This window comes from Pangasianodon hypophthalmus, chromosome 13, assembly GCF_027358585.1.
Source record: "Pangasianodon hypophthalmus isolate fPanHyp1 chromosome 13, fPanHyp1.pri, whole genome shotgun sequence".
NCBI lineage: Eukaryota > Metazoa > Chordata > Actinopteri > Siluriformes > Pangasiidae > Pangasianodon > Pangasianodon hypophthalmus.
This window is the reverse complement of record NC_069722.1, coordinates 1,865,672-1,885,687: the sequence shown is the minus strand read 5'-3', so window position 1 is coordinate 1,885,687 and position 20,016 is coordinate 1,865,672. Positions and strand designations below refer to the sequence as shown.

The 20,016-nt window shown below is 40.9% G+C and overlaps 1 protein-coding gene across 1 annotated transcript in view; it reads right to left on the bottom strand.

Annotated features, from left to right (window-relative positions):
* Positions 1 to 12,255: 12,255 nt before the first annotated feature.
* lrrc4ba (leucine rich repeat containing 4Ba) overlaps positions 12,256 to 20,016 on the bottom strand; it is a 48,656-nt gene continuing 40,895 nt past the window's right edge. Inside the window, exon 4 of the mRNA XM_026916127.3 lies at positions 12,256 to 18,987. Within this exon, the coding sequence (XP_026771928.1) occupies positions 17,047 to 18,987 (1,941 nt within the window). The 3' untranslated portion in view covers positions 12,256 to 17,046. The remainder of the gene's footprint in view (positions 18,988 to 20,016) is intronic.

The following is a 20,016-nucleotide window of genomic DNA, read 5'->3' as shown; positions in this document are numbered from 1 at the left end:
GAAAAGTGTTTTATTCCTCTTACACCACAGCAATTTGCCAACAATTACAATTCTTTTTTTTAAATACATTAAAGAATGAAATAGGATACTTTTATCCATTTATATTTACATTTAATGTTGTGGAAACAAGTTCATTCCTGTTCTCACTTACGTTATAGCAGCTATAAACAATCGTTCCCTCACAAGCCTTTCTTTATTCTCTCTCTCTCTCTTAACGCTAATAAGACAAAAAAAAAACGCAGCTTGTCATGTTAACGAGAAACCGCAAAGAAGCGTAAACTCCTCTGTCCTGAAGATATCGGAAAAGTTACAGCTTTAGCTCTGACACTGATGACTCTTTCCATGAAATGTGAAATAAACATCTCCTTACTTTATGAAACCTTCACCATATCAATGATTTATTTTAATCCGTTTATGCGGAGCGTCTGCCGTACACGTCCCTGTGAATGAGCTGTTACTATAGAAACGATAACGTATTAAAACGAGCGCATTAATATAAACTTGTGATTTGCAGCTGAACTACATAGAAACATAGAGAACTAATCAACACCTTTTGACCAATCAGAATTCAGAATATAAACAGCGCTGTTGCAGTTAGAAAAGGAAATAACTTGCTTCGCGGATTTTCCACAACAATAAACGTTACTGTAAATGGATAAATAGTACAACGTGTCGATTTTTAATGAATAAAATTGTAATTGTTGGCAGATTGTTGTGGTATAAGAGGAACAAAACACTACACACATTGGTTACATTTTATAATAACAATAAGAAGTTTGCATGAAAAAATCTTCTTACCAATTTGGACAGTTTTGTTTCGCTGCATTTTGGAGTTTTGTTTTTTTGTGACTTTTCGGTTTGATTGTGTTGCAGACGCAGTAACTCGAGTAGATCTCGGCGTCTGTGCACGAAATTTCGTCTTCATGCAAAATGAAAATAATTAGCACAGAATTTATAAGTCATGTGTTACGATGTTGTAAAATGAAATTTATCACAATATACATTGTGCTTATCACAACAATATATAAAGCAGGTTAAAAGATTAAAAGAAGAAATGGGAAAGGATGAAGGTCAAGAGGAGGAATGTGGAAGGATTGTCAGATGAAACAGATGAAGAAAGGAACATTTTTCTCTCTCTCACCTTCTGTGATGATGGAGAGAGGGAGAGAAAAACACAGAAAGGAAGAAAAAAAAGACATCAGACCTCCTCCTCTCCTTGCCGCAGGTTGCTGATGGTGAGGTCATCACCCCCCACAGCACTGTATGACATGTAACACAAACACACACAAACACACACACAACGCACACACACACACACACACACTCGACTCATACAGCACATGCAGGTACTTGTACATCCCACACACTCGTTCACCCACACACACCTTTATTTAGAGAGCTGTATGATTAATCCAATTACGCACCCGTGCAAAGAATTGCGCGCGCACACACACACACACACACACACACACACACACACACACACACAGAAGACAAGATTAGAAGTGACAAGACATCTGAGTGTCCTTTGACTGCCAACTTTTCTGTCTCTCTCTTCTCTCTCTCTCTCTGTCTCTCTCTCTCTCTCTATCTCTCTCTCTGTCTCTCTCTCTCTCTCTGTCTCTCTCTCTCTCTTCTCTCTCTTCTCTCTCTTCTCTCTCTCTCTCTCTCTCTCTAAGCTTCATATTTATCCGAGTGATTCCACGATTGCACTGCCATTTATCTTAAAACATTTTAAATAATGTTCAACATTGAAGGTAAGAAGCGGTGTGTTTAAACATTTTAAACGTTAAAAAATGTGCTATTGAATGATCTTAGGCAACGATCTATCATTTTATCTCAATTCATAAACGATGCTAATGGCACGAGAACATTAAGGCCATTCTATTTATTTTTTACAAATTAATATTTTACTTTCAATCTATGATTTGTGTAACAGGCTCATACTTTCAAAGTGTTTAAAAAAGAAAAAAAAAGAGAGAAATGTTCTTACTTTTCTTTTTCTCGTGACCTTCAGGAAATTCGGAACGATGCGACTTCCTGTTGAACATGTGACTTTTCATATTTCATAGGGGTGGATGTGTTGAGATTGAGTTGAACGAACAAAAATAAATAAAAGGAAGTATTTTAATGAATATATTTGAAGGTAAAGTTTAGTTATAGCTAATTTTGTAAATTTTGTAGGTTTTATTAATGTTTAAAGTGAAGTTCTAAATGTTTTAGATTGTCGTAAAGGAAACTTTACCTGAGTTTGAAATGTCTTTTAACTTCATAATTTACTTTACATACAGATTTGTAAATGTAATGTCTATGTAACATGACATACAAACGACACGGAGTCGCACATCTGAAATACGGTTTGAAACTTCTCACGTTTTATGAGTGATAAAACGTAACGTATTTTCTGATTTCTTGACAGAATGCTGTTTTCACACATGGTTATATCTTCACCAAGATCGATTTATGCTAAGTGTTTATTGCGTAACGTTAACCAAACGAAATCTTTTCTTAGTAATCTACCAACACGTCTGAGGGAAATGTTGACCTCCCGGATTGTTCGGTATCGTTTCCGCAGTCATTCTACCTTTCCATTGTCCGTATTTTATATGTATTAGCTAGGAGAATTGTTTTAGCTAGTTAAAGAGAACTCAGAAGCAGTGTTTTACAGTTGCCTAGCAACAACATTCTGACAACTTTAACCACTTGAATGTAGAAAGAAACACGAGGTCGTCAAATATTCCTAAGTCATATGTTCACAAATGTATAATCTTATCTGTATTTTTCCAAAAACAAAAGCTATGATAGTATTTAAATTTATGTACTAATTAAATCGTATACACAGTGTTTAGTGGGTTTGAATGGAACCTGGTGTGTTCTCGCCCTCGGCCTGTGAATCGGGTTGCAGTGTTTTTCCAGCCATGATTTCTCCTGAGATTTGGATGAACAAAAAGAGAAATTAAATGCTAAACATGACAAACAGAACAGTTTTAATTTTCTAATTATTTATTGATCACCGGTTCCGTGTTTTCCGTGCTCGTGTGATTTCTAAATGCACTTGGTATAGATTTGTTTATCTTTTTCCATTACTGAATTTCTGACCAATGTAGTAGTTTTACGAGTATATTTTCAGCCTTACACACCCCTCAGATAATGTTTTTCTTGCATTTGGGGTCCTTTAGGTGTAATTATGTGCAGTAAGACACCAAACCAATTAGAAAATGAACCAAAAGCATCAATTTCACTCTGATTCAGAATCAACAAATGGACTAATAGGTGTGAAAGTGCTTCAAGATTCAGGTCTAATCTCCTTGATTCATATAAAAGACTTATCCCGTGTAAAGGACTTATATTGTCGATTAGCATTGATTTCCAATTTAATGTCACTACATTTCCTAAAAAAGTCAATAAAAACGGAAAAAAAGTAAAAAGTGAGGTTTAGCTTTGAGGATCGTTTAAAAGTCAGAGAGCATCCGAGCTTGTCTGGTTTAAAATAATATCAGTTCAAATGTGGTCTCAGTTTGTGTGTGTGTGTGTTTATGATGCTTTGTTTCTCTCCAGAGACTGGAACAAAACACAGGCAGAGAAATGAAAAAAAGACAGAGATGAATATGAAAAATGATGAAGTCTCAGCCAGCAGGAGTAAATCATCAGCGGAAAACGAGGAGCTCGGGAATCGGCAGTGGAGGGAAAAGTTTAGCATAAAATCGATCATTCCAGTTAAATTTAATTTCATATTGACGAATCTTTACTGCAACTTCACGCTTGGCCTTTTTAACGCTCACTGAATTTGTGTGCGCGGTTTTTTTATGCACTGAGATAATAGCAAGTGAATTTGCCGTTTGTCTGTGCTGTAACTGGGTCATAGCGCAGATCCTGCTCGATTAATCGTCCTGGCTCTGTGACCGCGTGAGAGGCCTCCTCACCCAACAGCGCCTGATCTCACTAATGCTCTTGTAGCTGAATGAACACAAATCCCCACAGCCACGCTCCAACATCTAGTGGGAAGCTTCCCAGAAGAGTGGAGCTCATTATAACAGCAAAGGGGAATAAATCTGGAATGGGACGTTCAACAAGCACATGTGGGTGTGATGGTCAGGGGTGCACAAACTTTTGGTTGTACAGTGAAGTTCGAACAGGAAGTAAGCTATTGAGGAAAAACGGTTTCAAGCATGTGACCTTGCTGTGACTTTGACCTTGTTTGGATCAGTTCCAAAAGTGAATCAGTTCATCTGATAATTCACATGATAATTCCATATAAATCCTACAAACTCACAACAGCTCCGTCTTGAGATATCATGAGAATCTCAGACGGACCACCACCTAGTGGCGGAGGCATAAAAAACATAAAAACGTGTATGATGACCTAATTTGTCACAATATCGATGTTACATCATCACACCCCCCAGCGCTAAATCAGACCTGAGCCACTTTCGGATCTGTTACTTGTCTGATAAGCGGCCATGCGACATGAATGAGAACGCTAAGATTGGAATTCATGTTGCTTTTTCCCAACATTTATACGCATGTTACTGTCACCATCATCCAGCATGTGCAATGTGGCAAGACAATAATGGACTACAGCGACGGTGGTGACTATATTCAGCGGTAGGGTGGGGAAATTGTTGATTTACTCCATATTTGGAAATCGATTCAAGCAAAATTGGAAGGAACCTACTGCGAATGAGTAGTGTTCGAAATAATTGCCCAAGAAATCAATGTGTGCTTGCGGGTCATTTTGGGAAACAGGTGCGTTCACATTAAAGACAAGTATTTCAGGGTCAATTGCGGTTACGAATGTGGACCGTCAAGATAGAAATGATCTGTGCAAAAAATCTGAATTGTACGTAGCCTTAGAATAAACAAAGAGTGCAGGAATTCAACGTCGCAGAGTTTGTGAACTTACTCTGACTCTTTGTCCGTAGTGTTCAGACCTCGATGATCAGTCACATGGACAAAAACAAGACATCCCATGTCCTTCCGCGCTCCCGAGAGCGTCCTGTTTCAGCGGAGATGGAGCAGATAAGCGGTCGTTTCTGAGCCGTGACTCAAATCCACTTCACCGCGGGCTGTCTGAGAGAGCAGACAGATATTCACAGTGACATTCCAGCACACAGTCTCTGGACATGAGCGGTGCTATGGAAGGGACGAGCATGATTCATAATTCATGTGTACGTACAGTGTAAGGGATTTCAACTTGTCTTTTTTATTCACTTGTCAGCATTAGCATTGAAAATAAACTTGTGAGCATGTGTAACATGTTGTCCATTGAAGTGCTGATTTTCAAAGAAAACTGTATTATATATCTGTTAAATATGGAGGATGCTTGCACACAGAGGAGCGTGTCATCACGTCATGCTTAATCATCACGTCACTTTTACTCCTCATCACGTCACGCTTACTCATCATCATGTCACGCTTACTTGTCATGATATCATGCTTCCTCGTCATCATGTCACGCTTCCTTGTCATTGGATCAAGCTTTCTCATCATCATGTCACTCTTACTCGTCATCACGTCATGCTTAATCATCACGTCACTTTTACTCCTCATCGTGTCACGCTTACTCATCATGTCACGCTTCCTTGTCATTGCATCACATATCCTCGTCATTACGGCACACTTCCTCGTCATCATGTCGTGCTTATTCATCATCATGTCACATTTTCTCGTCATAATGTCACACTCCCTTGCCATGCTTCCTCATCATAACATCATGCTTCCTCGTCATCATGTCATGCTTATGCATCATCACGTCACATTTCCTCATCATCACGTCACACTTTCTTGTCATTGCATCATGCTTTCTCATCATCACGTCACAATTCCTCGTCATCACATGATGCTTCCTCCTCATCATGTCATGCTTCCTCATCATCACATCACATTTCCTCATCATCATGTCACTCTTACTTGTCATCACGTCACACTTCCTCATCATAACGTCACATTTCTCGTCACTACGTACGTCACTTTTACTCGTCGTCACTTCACACTTACTTGTCATCAGTGAGGCTCAAGTTAGAATTATGTTTAAAGGTTCTTTGTCTTGTCCTTCTTAGGGAACACTGAAATGTTCTATGTAGGGAACCCCGGTGTACCTAAAACAGAGGCATTCCATATCAGGGAGTTTTCCCTTTAGGAAGCAAAGAACCCATGGAGAACCCATTCGGATAGAAATAAACACTAAGAAAGCTTTCATCTAGCACACTCAAAATTAGAAGAAGAACCACAATATGAATCCAAAGAACCCCTGAGGAACCCTTTTTCCCCAAGAGTTCTTGTTGGAAGAATGAGAAGGTTGTAATATTAGAAGAAGAACTCCTACAGCAATCCAAAGAAACCTCGAGGAACCCTTTTTTCTAAGATTGTACAGTTGGATAAATGATAAAATGGAAAATTGTTTTTTTTTTTTTTTTACATAACCCTTGTGAGGAAACCCATAAATGTTCTGTGAAGCACTGTATAACAGTCTGTTCCCCTGTAGAACATATAAGAACCCTTGACAAACCCTCTGCTGTTGTAAGAGTTCATACACACACTGTAGAAACAAGACAAACACTATTTCTTTTACTGGGAAACGTTCTCGCTGGTTTTTTTGGCTGTTTCTGCTCGTGATGGAGATTTAATGAGGCTAATGGAGCGTAAATGAAATAAAATGCCTGACTTTTATTTTGTTTTCTTTACAGATCTGTGTGCGAGCATGAGTGAGGCTCGAGGAACCGAGGACGAGGAGAACGTGCGTGAACTCAGGTGTTCGTGTGCGTGTGTGTGTGTGTATGTGTCTGTATGTGTGTGTTCGGAACAATCAGTGTTTGACGAGTCGCCTCGGGCACGTGTACAGATCGCCGTGATGACGCAAAGAGCTGCGGTGAACAGCTGATCTCATTCTCTGTCATTAACACTCAGCAAACACACACACACACACACACACACACATACACACACACAATTCCCCATTTGTGTATCTCCAGCCCACACCCTCTGGCCACACACAGCTTCCTAACACACTCAATAAATCGGCTGTGTGGTTTTATTAGCACACACACACACACACACACACACACACACACAAACACTTGCTTAATGTTCAATTTCAAATCTGTCAAACACACTCTAACTCTGTGGTTAAACACACAGCCGTCTCCGTCAGCGTGGACATTAAAAAAAGAAAATAAATAACATAACCAATTGTGATAATACTGGAGATAAATGATAAATTATGCAGTCTGCTGCCAAATAAATAAATAAATACAAGTGTGATGAAATTAACTTTGAGTTGGGACCTCATTCGCATGCTGGAAATGAGTCTTGGCAAAGTTTAGAGAGTGTTCAAGGAAAAAAAAACAATTTCAGCCACTAACTAGGAAGAAAAAGAGACAAAAGTGATGCTCTGAATCCACAATAATGTAGCCATTTATTTTTAATTACGATAACGGGATTAGTATCATAATCCCTGACATAATCCGTGAATTTACGCAATCATACACATTTACTGTTTATTTATAGGACCTCTGCTAAGTAAAGATTTCAGAAAATGTCTGTTTTTCTTTTCAAATGTGTTCAAGGCGAACACAGAAGAGCTAATTTCACTAACCAGGGTTGCCAGGTTTCAGCAAAATGTCCATGCCAACTACACAAAATCGCAAAATCCACACAAGAGACTTTAAACTATTCCAAAAAAATGTGGACATCAGATACGGGTGATATTTTTCTTCATATTTCTCAGCCTTTGCGTGGGAATCAAGGTCACCATGGTGCACGCACACTTCTGATGTACAGACGTTATCCACTCCGTAATCCCTCTTTCCCTCTCTCAATCTGTGCAGTATAGCTTACAATAAAAATGGTTCTGTACATCATAAAAAAACAAGCCTGTGATTAACGTTCTTGTCTGCTGCTCCTCCTCTGCGCAGGGGGCAGCGTGATTCCTGCCCCAGTGAACCCATTTTTCACCACTAGGTGCAATAATAACTCTATGGAGCTACATGATCACGCTGCACCACGACTGCGCAACACCTAGAAATGCGAGCAAATCATCTTATATCTGTCCGATTTGTCAAGCAATTGCTATTTCAACAGAAATGTATGGAGTTGTGAATGATTTTATGAAGAATAACATTCGTTGATCGGGTGATATATAAATGGTGGAGCTCTGTGAAAGCCGTTACTTGATAAACCTGAAAGTATGTTAATGACTCGGGTAAAAACAAATATCACAAAATAATCAATGTGCAAAAACACACACACACATACACACACAACATGTGATGTTCATGTGACTTTTGTGTAAGGATTCTGTATTAGCATTACTGGTTGAACTTTAAGGAATGGGTCTAAGTTAAATAATCCAGCAGTAGAAAATCTAAGTAGAATTGAACGTAGGTGTTTTTTTTTTTTTTTTTTTACTTTTTATTTTATTGTGGAAAAAAAACCTAGATGTAACTGGAAAAGGCCAGTCTGGATCAATCCTACGAGGCTATAAGACAAAGAATCACCTTATATTAACTTCATCTGCATCATAAGAAGGAATTTTTTACCCATATGACACGTTAAAGAATGACCAGAGTGTAAATAAGAGAGAGACGACATGAGCGAAGTGCTCAGAAATCTGCACTCTCCGTGATACATGAGCACAAAAGGAGGAGGAGTGTGTATAGTGGAGAACAACACATTCGGCAGCACAGACCCTGCAGCCGGACTGATTTCCTCGGAGACTCACACACTCGGCTCCTTTCTCTCTCTGTACAGTCTCATCGATTCGTTAACAAGCTAGCAAAGTAAAGTAACCACCTTCCGTCAGCTGTCGAGTGCAGATGGAGGAGCTGGAGTAATCAAATGCAATCTGAGCGGAGCAAATCAAAAGGCTTTGTTTTAAAACATTTTAGCTCCTGCTTACACTTCACTTTGCTTTGGAAAGAATCAAAATGAGTTTAAATTTCTTTGGCTAATGTAATGTTTCCTACATTACCCACAATGCCAGTCGACTACCTGCTGATAGCGGTGCAGTGAAAAAGAGAGAGATGCAGCGGCGCTTTAATCCTTCAGTCTGTCCAACTCTCTCACCTCCTCATCTGTACACTCTGCACAAACAGATCAGCTTCCAAAACTTCAACGTTCAGCCGTCATCTCGTCATCTCCTCCATCGCTAACTAGCCGTAACTCAGCATCATATAGCTGCATTGCATTCTGGGACTTTGAGTCCAGCGTTTGATCCGACGTCTCGACTCATTAATATGACATCACTGAAAAATAAAAAGAAAAGAAGAAAAGAAAAGAAAAGACGTTTTGCATTTAAGAGTTAACAGTGAAACCTGAATGATCACTGAAAAATTTGCCTTCTGTTAAACTCCACCGTGACTGCGCTAGCAATAACAATAACAATAACGTTAACAGTAACGTTAACAATAACGACGTCCCCCGTGACATCAGAGTGACACACAACCGCTAACTTCTCACAGGAATAATGATAATACGACACCAACCAACAAATTAACACCACATTAGAAATACTTCAGTAGAAACACAGTTAATATGTTTCAGGATAGAGTTTAACTTTAATTCCTGCTTTATAGGTCTACAGTGATGTCCTCATCTAATGAACTTCACTTGAGCTAATAATGTAATTGGATGATCCATAAGATGGTGGAAGTGAGGCAAGTCAACAAGAGTGTGTTAAATAAGTAATAAATACTGTGTGTGTCATGCTGTTACAGTAAAATAATGTAGCAGAGTTACTGTGACCATACTGCATTATTCGTTATTACGACATTATTCGTTATTACAGAAACCTACAATCATATGGTGTGGCTTTATATTCATAGTATTATAATATTCATAATATTATAGTGACCCGGCTCTAATGACATCAGCCTACAGGATGGCACTCTTTACTCTTTCCTTGAGTTTTTCTTTAAAAGCGCTCCCAGTGCAAACACCATGCAGGTGACGTAAACCCTAATCAACTTTAAAAGATGCGCCTAACGTTATGGAGGACAAGGATGAAAATAACAACAAAACTGAAACAGTGAGCCTTGAACTAATAAGTGTTTAGCTGGGAAACACTGCAGCTTCTGTGGACAGCTAATGCAACTTTAGAGTCACAAAGGACATACAGGAAGCACATTTTTGCCTCATTGTAACGGAAAAACGTGCAATTTGGTTCGTTATGTGGTACTATGAGAAATTTTCTAATCCGCAAAAAATTCTCCAAAAACAAGCATGAAAATATTTTAGAATCTAAAGGACTGAATAATGGACTGACGGGTGGAAAATACAAACGTGTGCAGTTTCTAGAAGTGCTGCAAACGTGGGCGTAGCTAAGCCATCCCTTAGCTATGCCCAGTAAGACATTATTCTTATTATTATTATTAGTAGTAGTAGTAGTAGTAGTAGCTTGCACGGTTACCAATATTATGTGATGCAAATCTGAATGACTCATCAAATCTTGCTGTGATTGGCTAGTTTAAATAACATTGGAATGCCGACTACGAAATATCTCGGAAATTTGTTCATTTCATCGTTGTCCAACAGGACCGTCAATGAATGTAACCTCTCGCAGGAACAAGTATGTTTAACACAAAAGTGAACTATTCCATGTCCCCACTGACCACCGCGAACAAACCCCTAAACAAATGAAACCTTTTTACCTTAACAATTTCCAGTGTTTCTTCAGTTCATTATTAGCCACCGTTAGCTACCGAATTCTCTACCGAATACGTAATGCTTTATAGGATAGCCTAATCTTATGTTAGTTATTTAGATTTAGATTTTTTTGTAGCAAGTTAGATGACAAACAAATGTTGCTTAGCTTTTATGCCTGACAGAGATTCTACTCAGGCCATACACAGATAAGGGTCGCCATTGTGTCACTATTCTATGGATTTGGATTAGTATTTTACCCCACACTAGTTTGCCACCCCAACGGAATCTGGTCCTAACCTCGCCACCCCATTGTTAAAGTTCTGGCCCTGCCCCTGGCTGGAAATCACTAAAGAATTCGAAACAAACACTTATCAAGTCAAAATGTTCATCAGAGATCTTCCTTCACCTAGAACCCGGCCCAGGAGCTTAATTCTGACATCACGCTTCCACCGTTCATTAATCTTCAGCCAAAGCTCAAACGTCTGAGAACAAGGAGCCCTCAGAGAAACTGCTAGAACGACACTTTTCTCTCTTCCCCCACTTTCGTCCCTGGAAGCGAGAGCTGCCCTAGATTTCCCCATCAGCGCCTGAGGACGACTCAGGGCCAATCAGAGGACAGGAAGGAGGACACATCGCTGCACGACCGGGCATCTTGTTCAAAATGTCACCCTGCTCCCTATTCCCTACATTTACGAACAACAAAGTAGCACAAGACGTAGGGTCTGTTCATCATTGTTACATCGTCTCAGTTCACTGTGTCCCAAATCACACCATCATCATCACCATCATCACCATCATCATCATCATCATTTTTACTATACAGGCAACAAAAACTCCATCCAATCAATGTCTGACTATCATTATTCCACTAGGGATGTGTCCCAATCCACATTCTGTCCACATCTGATCATCAGTCCACTGGACGTGTCCCAAATCACCACTACAGACATTGCAGTCCAACATCCCGTTATCTGTGGAAGTGTCCCAAATGACACTAGTATCAGTCCACTCTGGACATGTTCCAAATCACAGCATGATCAGTCCGCTGTGGACGTGTCCCAAACCACATAATATTCACTCAGTAGGCAACCTTACCAATACTGCAATCCAACGTTCCACCAACATCAGTCCACTGTGGATGTGTCCCAAATCACATCAACATTACTCCCTTGTGGATGTGTCCCAAATCACATCAACATTACTCCCTTGTGGATGTGTCCTAAACCACAACTCTCACAGTCTCACCAGCATCAATCCACTGTGGCAGTGTCCCAAACCACATCCTATTCACTATGTAGGCAAATTAACCACCATCGCAAATCATCAGTCCTTTGTGGCTGTGTCCGAGCCAACACCTTATTTGCTATGTAGGCCACATAAAGGCCATCACAGTCCAACATCTGACCATCATTCCACTGTGGACATGTCCCAAACCACATTCTGTTCACTATCTAGGCCACATGAACGCCATTACACATGCTACACCATTAGCTTACTCATTATATAAGTCACACCACAGTGCATATATATATATATATATATATATATATATATATATATATATAAATTACAGTGCATTATGGGATTGGTTTCAGATTACAAGATGTCTCCTGGACTCCTAAAATAGAGCACTCTATAGTGAACAGGATGTGATTTGGAACACGCCCCATAAGGAATAATCATCCGCAATACTGCAGAAACTGTTGGGTTTAAAATGGACGGTCGGCTCCTCCACTCCTCACATTCTCCGGCTTCTTCTTGACACGCAGAAAAACACACTCGGGCACGCAGACTGAAGCAGAAACACTTTACACTTGCGCACACACACATACACACACACACACACTCTCTCTCTCTCTCTCTCTCTTTCTCTCTCTCTGTTTGACAGGTGAATGCAGCAAAGACAAGAAAAGCAAAAAAACTCACATTCTGAAATACTTCACACATGGACACCCACAATCCAGGATTCAAACACACACACACACACACACACACCATAACACTGCTGAATTTTGGATTGTGATTGGTCAGGTGTTGACAGTAGTGCAGCTGCACTAGTAATCCACTTGTTCTGGTACGTTATCATTTCTATAGTAACAGATCATTCACAGACGCTCCACATAAACAGATTAAAACATGGTCTTTGATATGGAGAAGTTTTCTGGAAGGAGTTTTTTTTAACTATTTCTTAAATAAAATTAAGGAAGGAGTCTCCAATTTCAGAGTAAAGCCGCAACTTTACCAACATCAAGTTTACTGAAACACAAAATTTCAAAACAGAAGACAGATTTTTAGGACCTTGAATATCACAGGGCTCTGCTGCTCGCAGACACACACACACACACACACACACACAGAAGAATGGAGGTTAGCTGGACTCGCAGCAGCAGCACTGTATTCTGTGCAGCTCTTTGCACAATCCCTCATCAGCCTCAAGCAATCTGGGGCTCTGCTCACTGAAGATGGAGCTGGAATATGTGTGTGTGTGTGTGTGTGTGTGTGTTTATAGGAGAGCTGAGGACCGCTGGCGCTGTGTGGTGTGTTTTCCTCTCTCTGACTCAGACACTGCAGTGCTACGAGGCAGATAGAAGGAGACAGCTTACAGTTTATGAAGGCATTACAAAGCTTCATAGAGAATGACTTGTACACACACACACACACACACACACACAGCCTCTACCTCTGATGTGTATCACTAACAAAATAAATACTATACCATTTAGAACTGTTTTAGCCTTAACAAGTGTGAAGCCACACCTCCTTCTGTAGGACTGACAGACTCAGAAGCCACACCTCCTTCACATACACAGAGGACACACCTCCTCCACTGGGTACTCACACAAATGCCACACCTCCTTCAATAATATTGATTGCTACAGAGGCCACGCCTCCTCCACTGGGTACTCACACAAATGCCACACCTCCTTCAATAGTATTGATTGCTACAGAGGCCACACCTCCTTCTATATCACAGATTGCTAGAGAGGCCACACCTCCTTCACTGGGACTCACACAGAGGCCAAACCTCCTTCATTGGGACATACAGAAGCTACGCCTCCTTCAGTAGCACTAACAGACATACAGGCCATGCCTTATTATTTCAACAAGCATGCACAAAGGCCACACCTCCTTCACTGGGATACACACAGAGGCCATGTATCCGTCAATAGCACTGACAGCCATACAGGCCACGCCTCCTTCATCAAGAAACGGGGGAGAGAGAGAGAGAGAGAGAGAGAGAGACATAAAGCATATAGCAAAGTAAACCTGATTTCTCGCATGATTACTAATTAATATGCGAAATTTAAATAAAAGAAAAAACATGTGCCCGTGCTATAGAATTTTACTGACACAACATAACACGCTGTTCTGAATTGGATCATAAATATTTAGATTTAGACGGCTGCACCAGGACAAATCGGAAAATCTTTACACAAGCACACACACATAAATCACATTGCAGAAATAATCCTCCTTCACACCAGTGCATATGGAAGATCAGTGCTGTGTTAGTTATGGCTGTGTGAGATTCATGAATGTCAATGAACTGGTGTGTGTCATGCATAAAAAACACACCTGTGTGTGTGTGTGTGTGTGTGTGTGTTACACCTTCGAGAAACATTTTCTGTCCTCACATTTGCATCAGAGACCTGAACACAGCGTTGGTGACCGTCGCAGCGGCAACAGTTGCCAGGGAAACCTCGCCGTGGGAATGAGTGGAGATGCCGGAGCCAGAGCGAGGGTGTGTGTGTGTGTGTGTGTGTGTGTGTCTGTGTGTTTCAGGTTGAAGTATCTTCAGATACACCAGCAAATGGACCAGCAAAGATGGCACAGCAGCTTTGATGCGGTTCAGCTCAATTATATCGAAGGCGCGTTGCCATGGCAACAGGATGCTGACACGGCGCAGCAGCGCTTCTCAGCACCGCTAATAGGTGTCATTCTGAGAACAGGACTCTTTCTGTCCACCATCTTGTCCCTCTGAGCAGCAGTACACATAATACACCGCAAGCCCAAAATAAATAATAATAATAATAATAAATAAAATCAAACACCACCAGGTTTCATTATGTTTCCCATGTTTTGTGTGCCATATTTCTTTTTAATTCCGCTAAACAGAATATTTCTCAGAATAACGAGTTTGCTAATCATAATAACAATAACAATATTACAATTAAGATAACACTTGATCTTTAAAAAAAAATAAAGAAAAAAATGAAACTAGATAAAAACAAATAATGAAAGACACTTATTATCATAATAGGTCTGTTTTCTTTTAAAAGAGCTCTATATTTCTATATTTTCTCAGATATTTGTCCTTGTTCCATTTTTAAAAAAAAATCTTTCCAGATTCTATTTCAGTCTCTTACCTTTTTTCTGTAAGAGTCATTAGGCGTTAAAAGTCTTTGTCCAAGAACGTGTCCGAGTCCATGTCCGAGGACGAGGTTATAATCCACTGTATTTGCACTGTTAACGTTAACGTTAACGCCAGAGCCTGGCTTTCTGTTCAGTCACACAAGGGGAAAAATATATTCAGGCTCCTGGTTGAGGTTGTAGAAAACAGAGTCGAAAAGAGGCCTCAATCAGAGGCCCTTCGTGTTTTTTTTTTCTATTTTGATGTTTTGATGTTTGCTGAAGTTGGTGTCATTTTTTTGTTTTTTGTTTTTATTCCGCTAGGGATAAAAATTTAATCCGCTGTGGTGACAATCACGTCTAGCACAATGAAATACAAACATCACCTCTGGATACAAAAGGAACTGGAATTAAAATAAAAAATAAAAAAAGCTGACATATAGGCATTTTTATAATTATAATTTTAATTATTATAATACATGTAATAGCCATAAAATTGTATTCACGTCTTTAATATAGAGGGACAAATCATCATATAATTTAACTTTTCCCTCTTTCTTTCTCTATTTCTCTCTGTGTATAGCAGCATTTAGATAAAAATTCACATTTTGCTTTTAGTTACATTACCTATTACTGTGTTATCATTGTGGTTAGCATAGTTTGTTGGTGTTGGTGATTTTATTTCCCCCCCTCAATCCGTACAATTCAATTTAATTCAACATCGTAATGCTAAAATGTTCATACTGCAACAAGAATCTGGGATAAATTTCACTGTAAGGATGAACAAAACATGACACGTTACCAATAACCCTGTTAGTAAAATGCAACAAGAAAAGGGAAAAGGGGTTTCAGGGACTAAAAATGAGTCAAAACAGAAACTCCAGGATCTCCAGAAAAATCCCAACGTTTGGCCCTTTCGGCCGTTTGTGAGCACACTAAAGGTCGGCAAAGTGCAGCCGCTTGATCCCTCCAAAGACGTGGCTTTCGGTCAGAAAACAAAAAAAAAATTAAAGATTCTTCATAATTTATTTCTCTGAATGAAAATATATTTATATATCATGTGTAGTTTCACAGTTTCATTTTTTGTTTTCAGATTTTTAGATAATTGTCTTTTGCCCTTTAGGTTCCTTCAAATAAAAAGAAAAGAAAAAGAAACAAAAGAATGCTCTCTCTTTCTCTTCCTTCCACCTCGAGGTGTTAAAAAGACAGAGAAAGCGAGAATATGGCAGAGTCCATCAGAACAAAACACAAGCCCTCGACACAGTGCTGGTCTGTCTAATCCATCGACCCTGAATGCTACTGCAAACCTCTACACCTAACAAATTATAATCATGACCTATTGTTTTCTTTTCTTGGCACTCCTACACCCACAATATAATACTTTCAGCTGCTTGTGTTGTATATACATATTCAGAACACATCTGTATGTTCGATATACATATATAAAAATTTTGCTCTCGAATTTATAAACGTCTCATTTACTGCATACTGTGTGTGGAGTTATTTTCTTACAGCATCTTAGCTGTAACGATGCACACTGACATGTCTGATATATTGTTCTTAAACTTTTCAGTGAGATAGCATCTGTGGATATACTTCGCAATGCTGATGCACAAAGATTTTGCTTTGGCACGTATCTGTGCAAGTTTGGCACATAATTACTAATCGTGTATTAAATTGATACCTTATTGAACGACGTGTGAGTGCATTTGCTCTGCTGATGGTCACTTTGACATTGATCGGAGTGAGCGTTGGTTCGGTAAGCATTAATCTAAATGCTGCGGCATCTGTCTTTCTTTCTTTTTCTCCCTCCCTCTCTGTCTCTGGCATTGCAGTGTAGTGATTCACAGCAACGTCTTTTTCTTGTGTAGGTAATATGTCATACAATGCTGGGTCTACCTCGCTCGTTACTCCTGAGAACAACAAACCCACGGGGGCTGAACAGCCAGTACACTTCATCTGTTTCTGTCTCCCTCATGCCATCTTCCTATTTTTCCCTCCCTTGTTTTATCTCTCTATCCCCTTACTCTCACACACTCTCTCACTCTCTCTTTCTCAGATCTGAGTCTCTTGAACATTCTCCTTGGAGCCACTCTTAAAGAGTAAAGGCTCGATTTGAGGGTTCTGCCCTTTACCCATTAGGCCTTTGAGTGATCCATGGATGCCAAGGGTAGGCAGGGGCATTGAGGATGGAATGGAGCTCACTGAGACGGGCACCTGGGAACAGGAGATCGGCGTGGGTTGGGCCTGGGAACAAGGGTTGTTGTTGTTGTTGAGGCCGATCCCAGAGCTTCCAGAGAGCCCCAAACTCATCATGTTGTTGTTGAAGTGGTGGGGCTTGTAGTAGTGGTTAAGGTGGTCCGTCCGAGCCAGGTTGGGCAGGTTGACAATCTCCGGGTGATGCAGCCTCAGGCTCTGGCTTCCTCCACTGGATCCGGCCTGGGGCATGGTGGAACCACCAGAGATCCCGCTTCCTCGGACACTAGCGCTGGCTCCGATCTCATCCTCCACATTGATAATCTCGATGGCTCTCACTGGACCGTGGTGCTTGTGCAACTGGTGCTGCTTCCTCAGCTTGTAGAAGACCACAAGCATGACAGCTGCCATGAAGGTGATAGCCACAAAGCAGCCAATGATGATCTTGGTAGTCTTCATTACGTCATCCAGCCCAGTGGGGTAGCTCGGCTCAGAGACTGAGACAGTAAATGTGGGTTTGGTTGCTCGGGGAGAAGATGAGGATCCAAAAACCGACAGAGAGGAAGCTGTTGTTGGGATGGCATCAGGCCAGAGACGTCCAGAAGGTGTAGGACCAGGGATGTGGATAATGGTCTCATTGATCGAACGTAGGGCTGAATCCTCTTCACCTGTGGATTCTACAGTTTCAACAGTGACGGTAGTAAAATAGGTGTAATTGACACTGGTGTCTGCTGCGGTGACATTCAGGACGGCCGTCGCTGTGGTGTTGCCAGCTGAGTTGGTCACCATGCAGGTGTACTGACCAGTGTCGCGCAAGGTGACATTTGTGAAATTCAGAGTTCCATCATGTAGCACAGAGATTCGGACGCGGTATGACCCATGGGTCATCAGGGTTCCATTGGGTGTAATCCAGTTTACAGACGTCATGGAGGTTCCAGTACGGCACTTGAGTTCAGCAGCCATGCCTTCAGTCACATTGAGGTCAGTGGGAGGCTCGACGATAACAGGGGCGTAGCACGTGAAGTGGCTTTGGTCCAGCTCTCCAATGTATTTGCCCTTCAGGTAGGGCGGTGCATGGCACCGGGCACAGCAAGTTGTGTTACTTGGTACAGTTTCTTTCAGCCACCAGCTAAGCCATAGCACATCACAATTACATACCCAGGGATTGTGGTTGAGGTGCACTCTCTCCAGCTTCTGCAATGGGGTGAAGAGGTCATGGGGCAGCGAGTGCAAGGAATTGTGGGATAGATTCAACTCTTCCAGACTCTTGAGGTCATCAAAGGCATTGCGTTCAATGACAGACATCTGGGAGTGCATAAGCCATAGTTTGCGCAAAGACTCCAGGCCTTGGAATGATCCAGGTCTTATGATTTCCAGCCTGTTTCCAGAGAGCTCCAGCTCCTCCAGCCGGATCAGAGGTGTCAGGTTGGGGATGTCCTTCAGACCGCACATGCCCAGGTTCAGGTAGCGCAGATTGACAAGACCAACAAAGGCAGCGTCTGAAATGTAGTCCAGCTTTTTTAGCTCACCCAGATCGAGACGGCGAAGTGAGGGCACGCGGTGGAAGGCATAGCCTGGCAGAGTCTCGATGGGGTTGTTTCGAAGCCAGAGCTCCCGAAGCTTGCTGAGATATTCGAACGCTTGCGATGGCACCAGCGTGAGACGGTTATCAAACAGTTCCAAAGTATTGAGGTTCGGGAGGCCATTGAACGCACCAACTTCAATCTGACGAATCTGGTTCTTGGAAAGCTGGAGGATCTCCAAATGTCGCAAGTGCTTGAAGGTATCTGATCTTATCACCTGGGTGAGAGAAGGTCAGGTTAAGTCGTTTGCTTTCATGGACTGGACAGTGTGAGTAGTATTTACTCTATGATGTGACTGCTACATCATAAATTTACATCATTATATAAATTGTTATAAGTTTGATAGTACAATTAGAGGAATGCAAGTTAAAATTCAGCCTCATTATTGTAGTTGTACCTGTGTTTGATTTGCCTGGCCACTTCTCATGAAATATTTAGACAAACGGTGCACTCAAAGTATTCCATGAATACTTATTGTGCAGAGAGTCGTTGTTTAAAAAAAATGGATTTCAAACCTCATTTTGTTTGTTCTATATTTGCAGTGTACCATGTTCTCAAAAGCAAGTGCTCATAAAACATTTCCATGTTACAGCAGCTAGGTAGCGAGGTAGCTCATCTGTTTGATAGTACCACCTGATAAAAACCTCACAAACACCTTGCAGCAGCCTGCTGGTGGCACTTGTAAAAGAAATTTATCACGGATGGAGAAATATCTTTACTAAACCACCAAGCATAACCAAGGCGTATCTTGTTAGATGCGGCTGAAATCCCTCTCGACACGTGATGAAGGGTGACTGCGTTTCAAGCACCGTTACAATTTCACACATTTGGGACTCAGAGAGAACTGGCACATTAGCGGCAGCCGAAGCTACTTCCCTTTGGAAGAGAGCAAAAGGCTCCTCCTGGCTCATCGCCATCACCCTCTCTATATGAAGAACAAGAAGGGAGGGGAGCAAAAGCAAGAGTGTGAAACCCTGTGGGCTGGGGGGTGTTCAAGAGAACTGAGAAAACCTGTCAAATCTTTAATCTCTGGGTAACACAGCGACGAGAGGAAAAGAAGGCAAAGAGAAAATATCTAGGATGCCCTCAGGTGCTGAAACATTTTTAGATTTTTAATCATTTCAAGTGGGGCTCTGGGATACAACAAATCAAATTTTTTATGCTAACAGGTAGGCATGATGAATGATATTATTATTATTATTATTAATATTATTATTATTATTATTATATTTCAAAATTGTGAAAT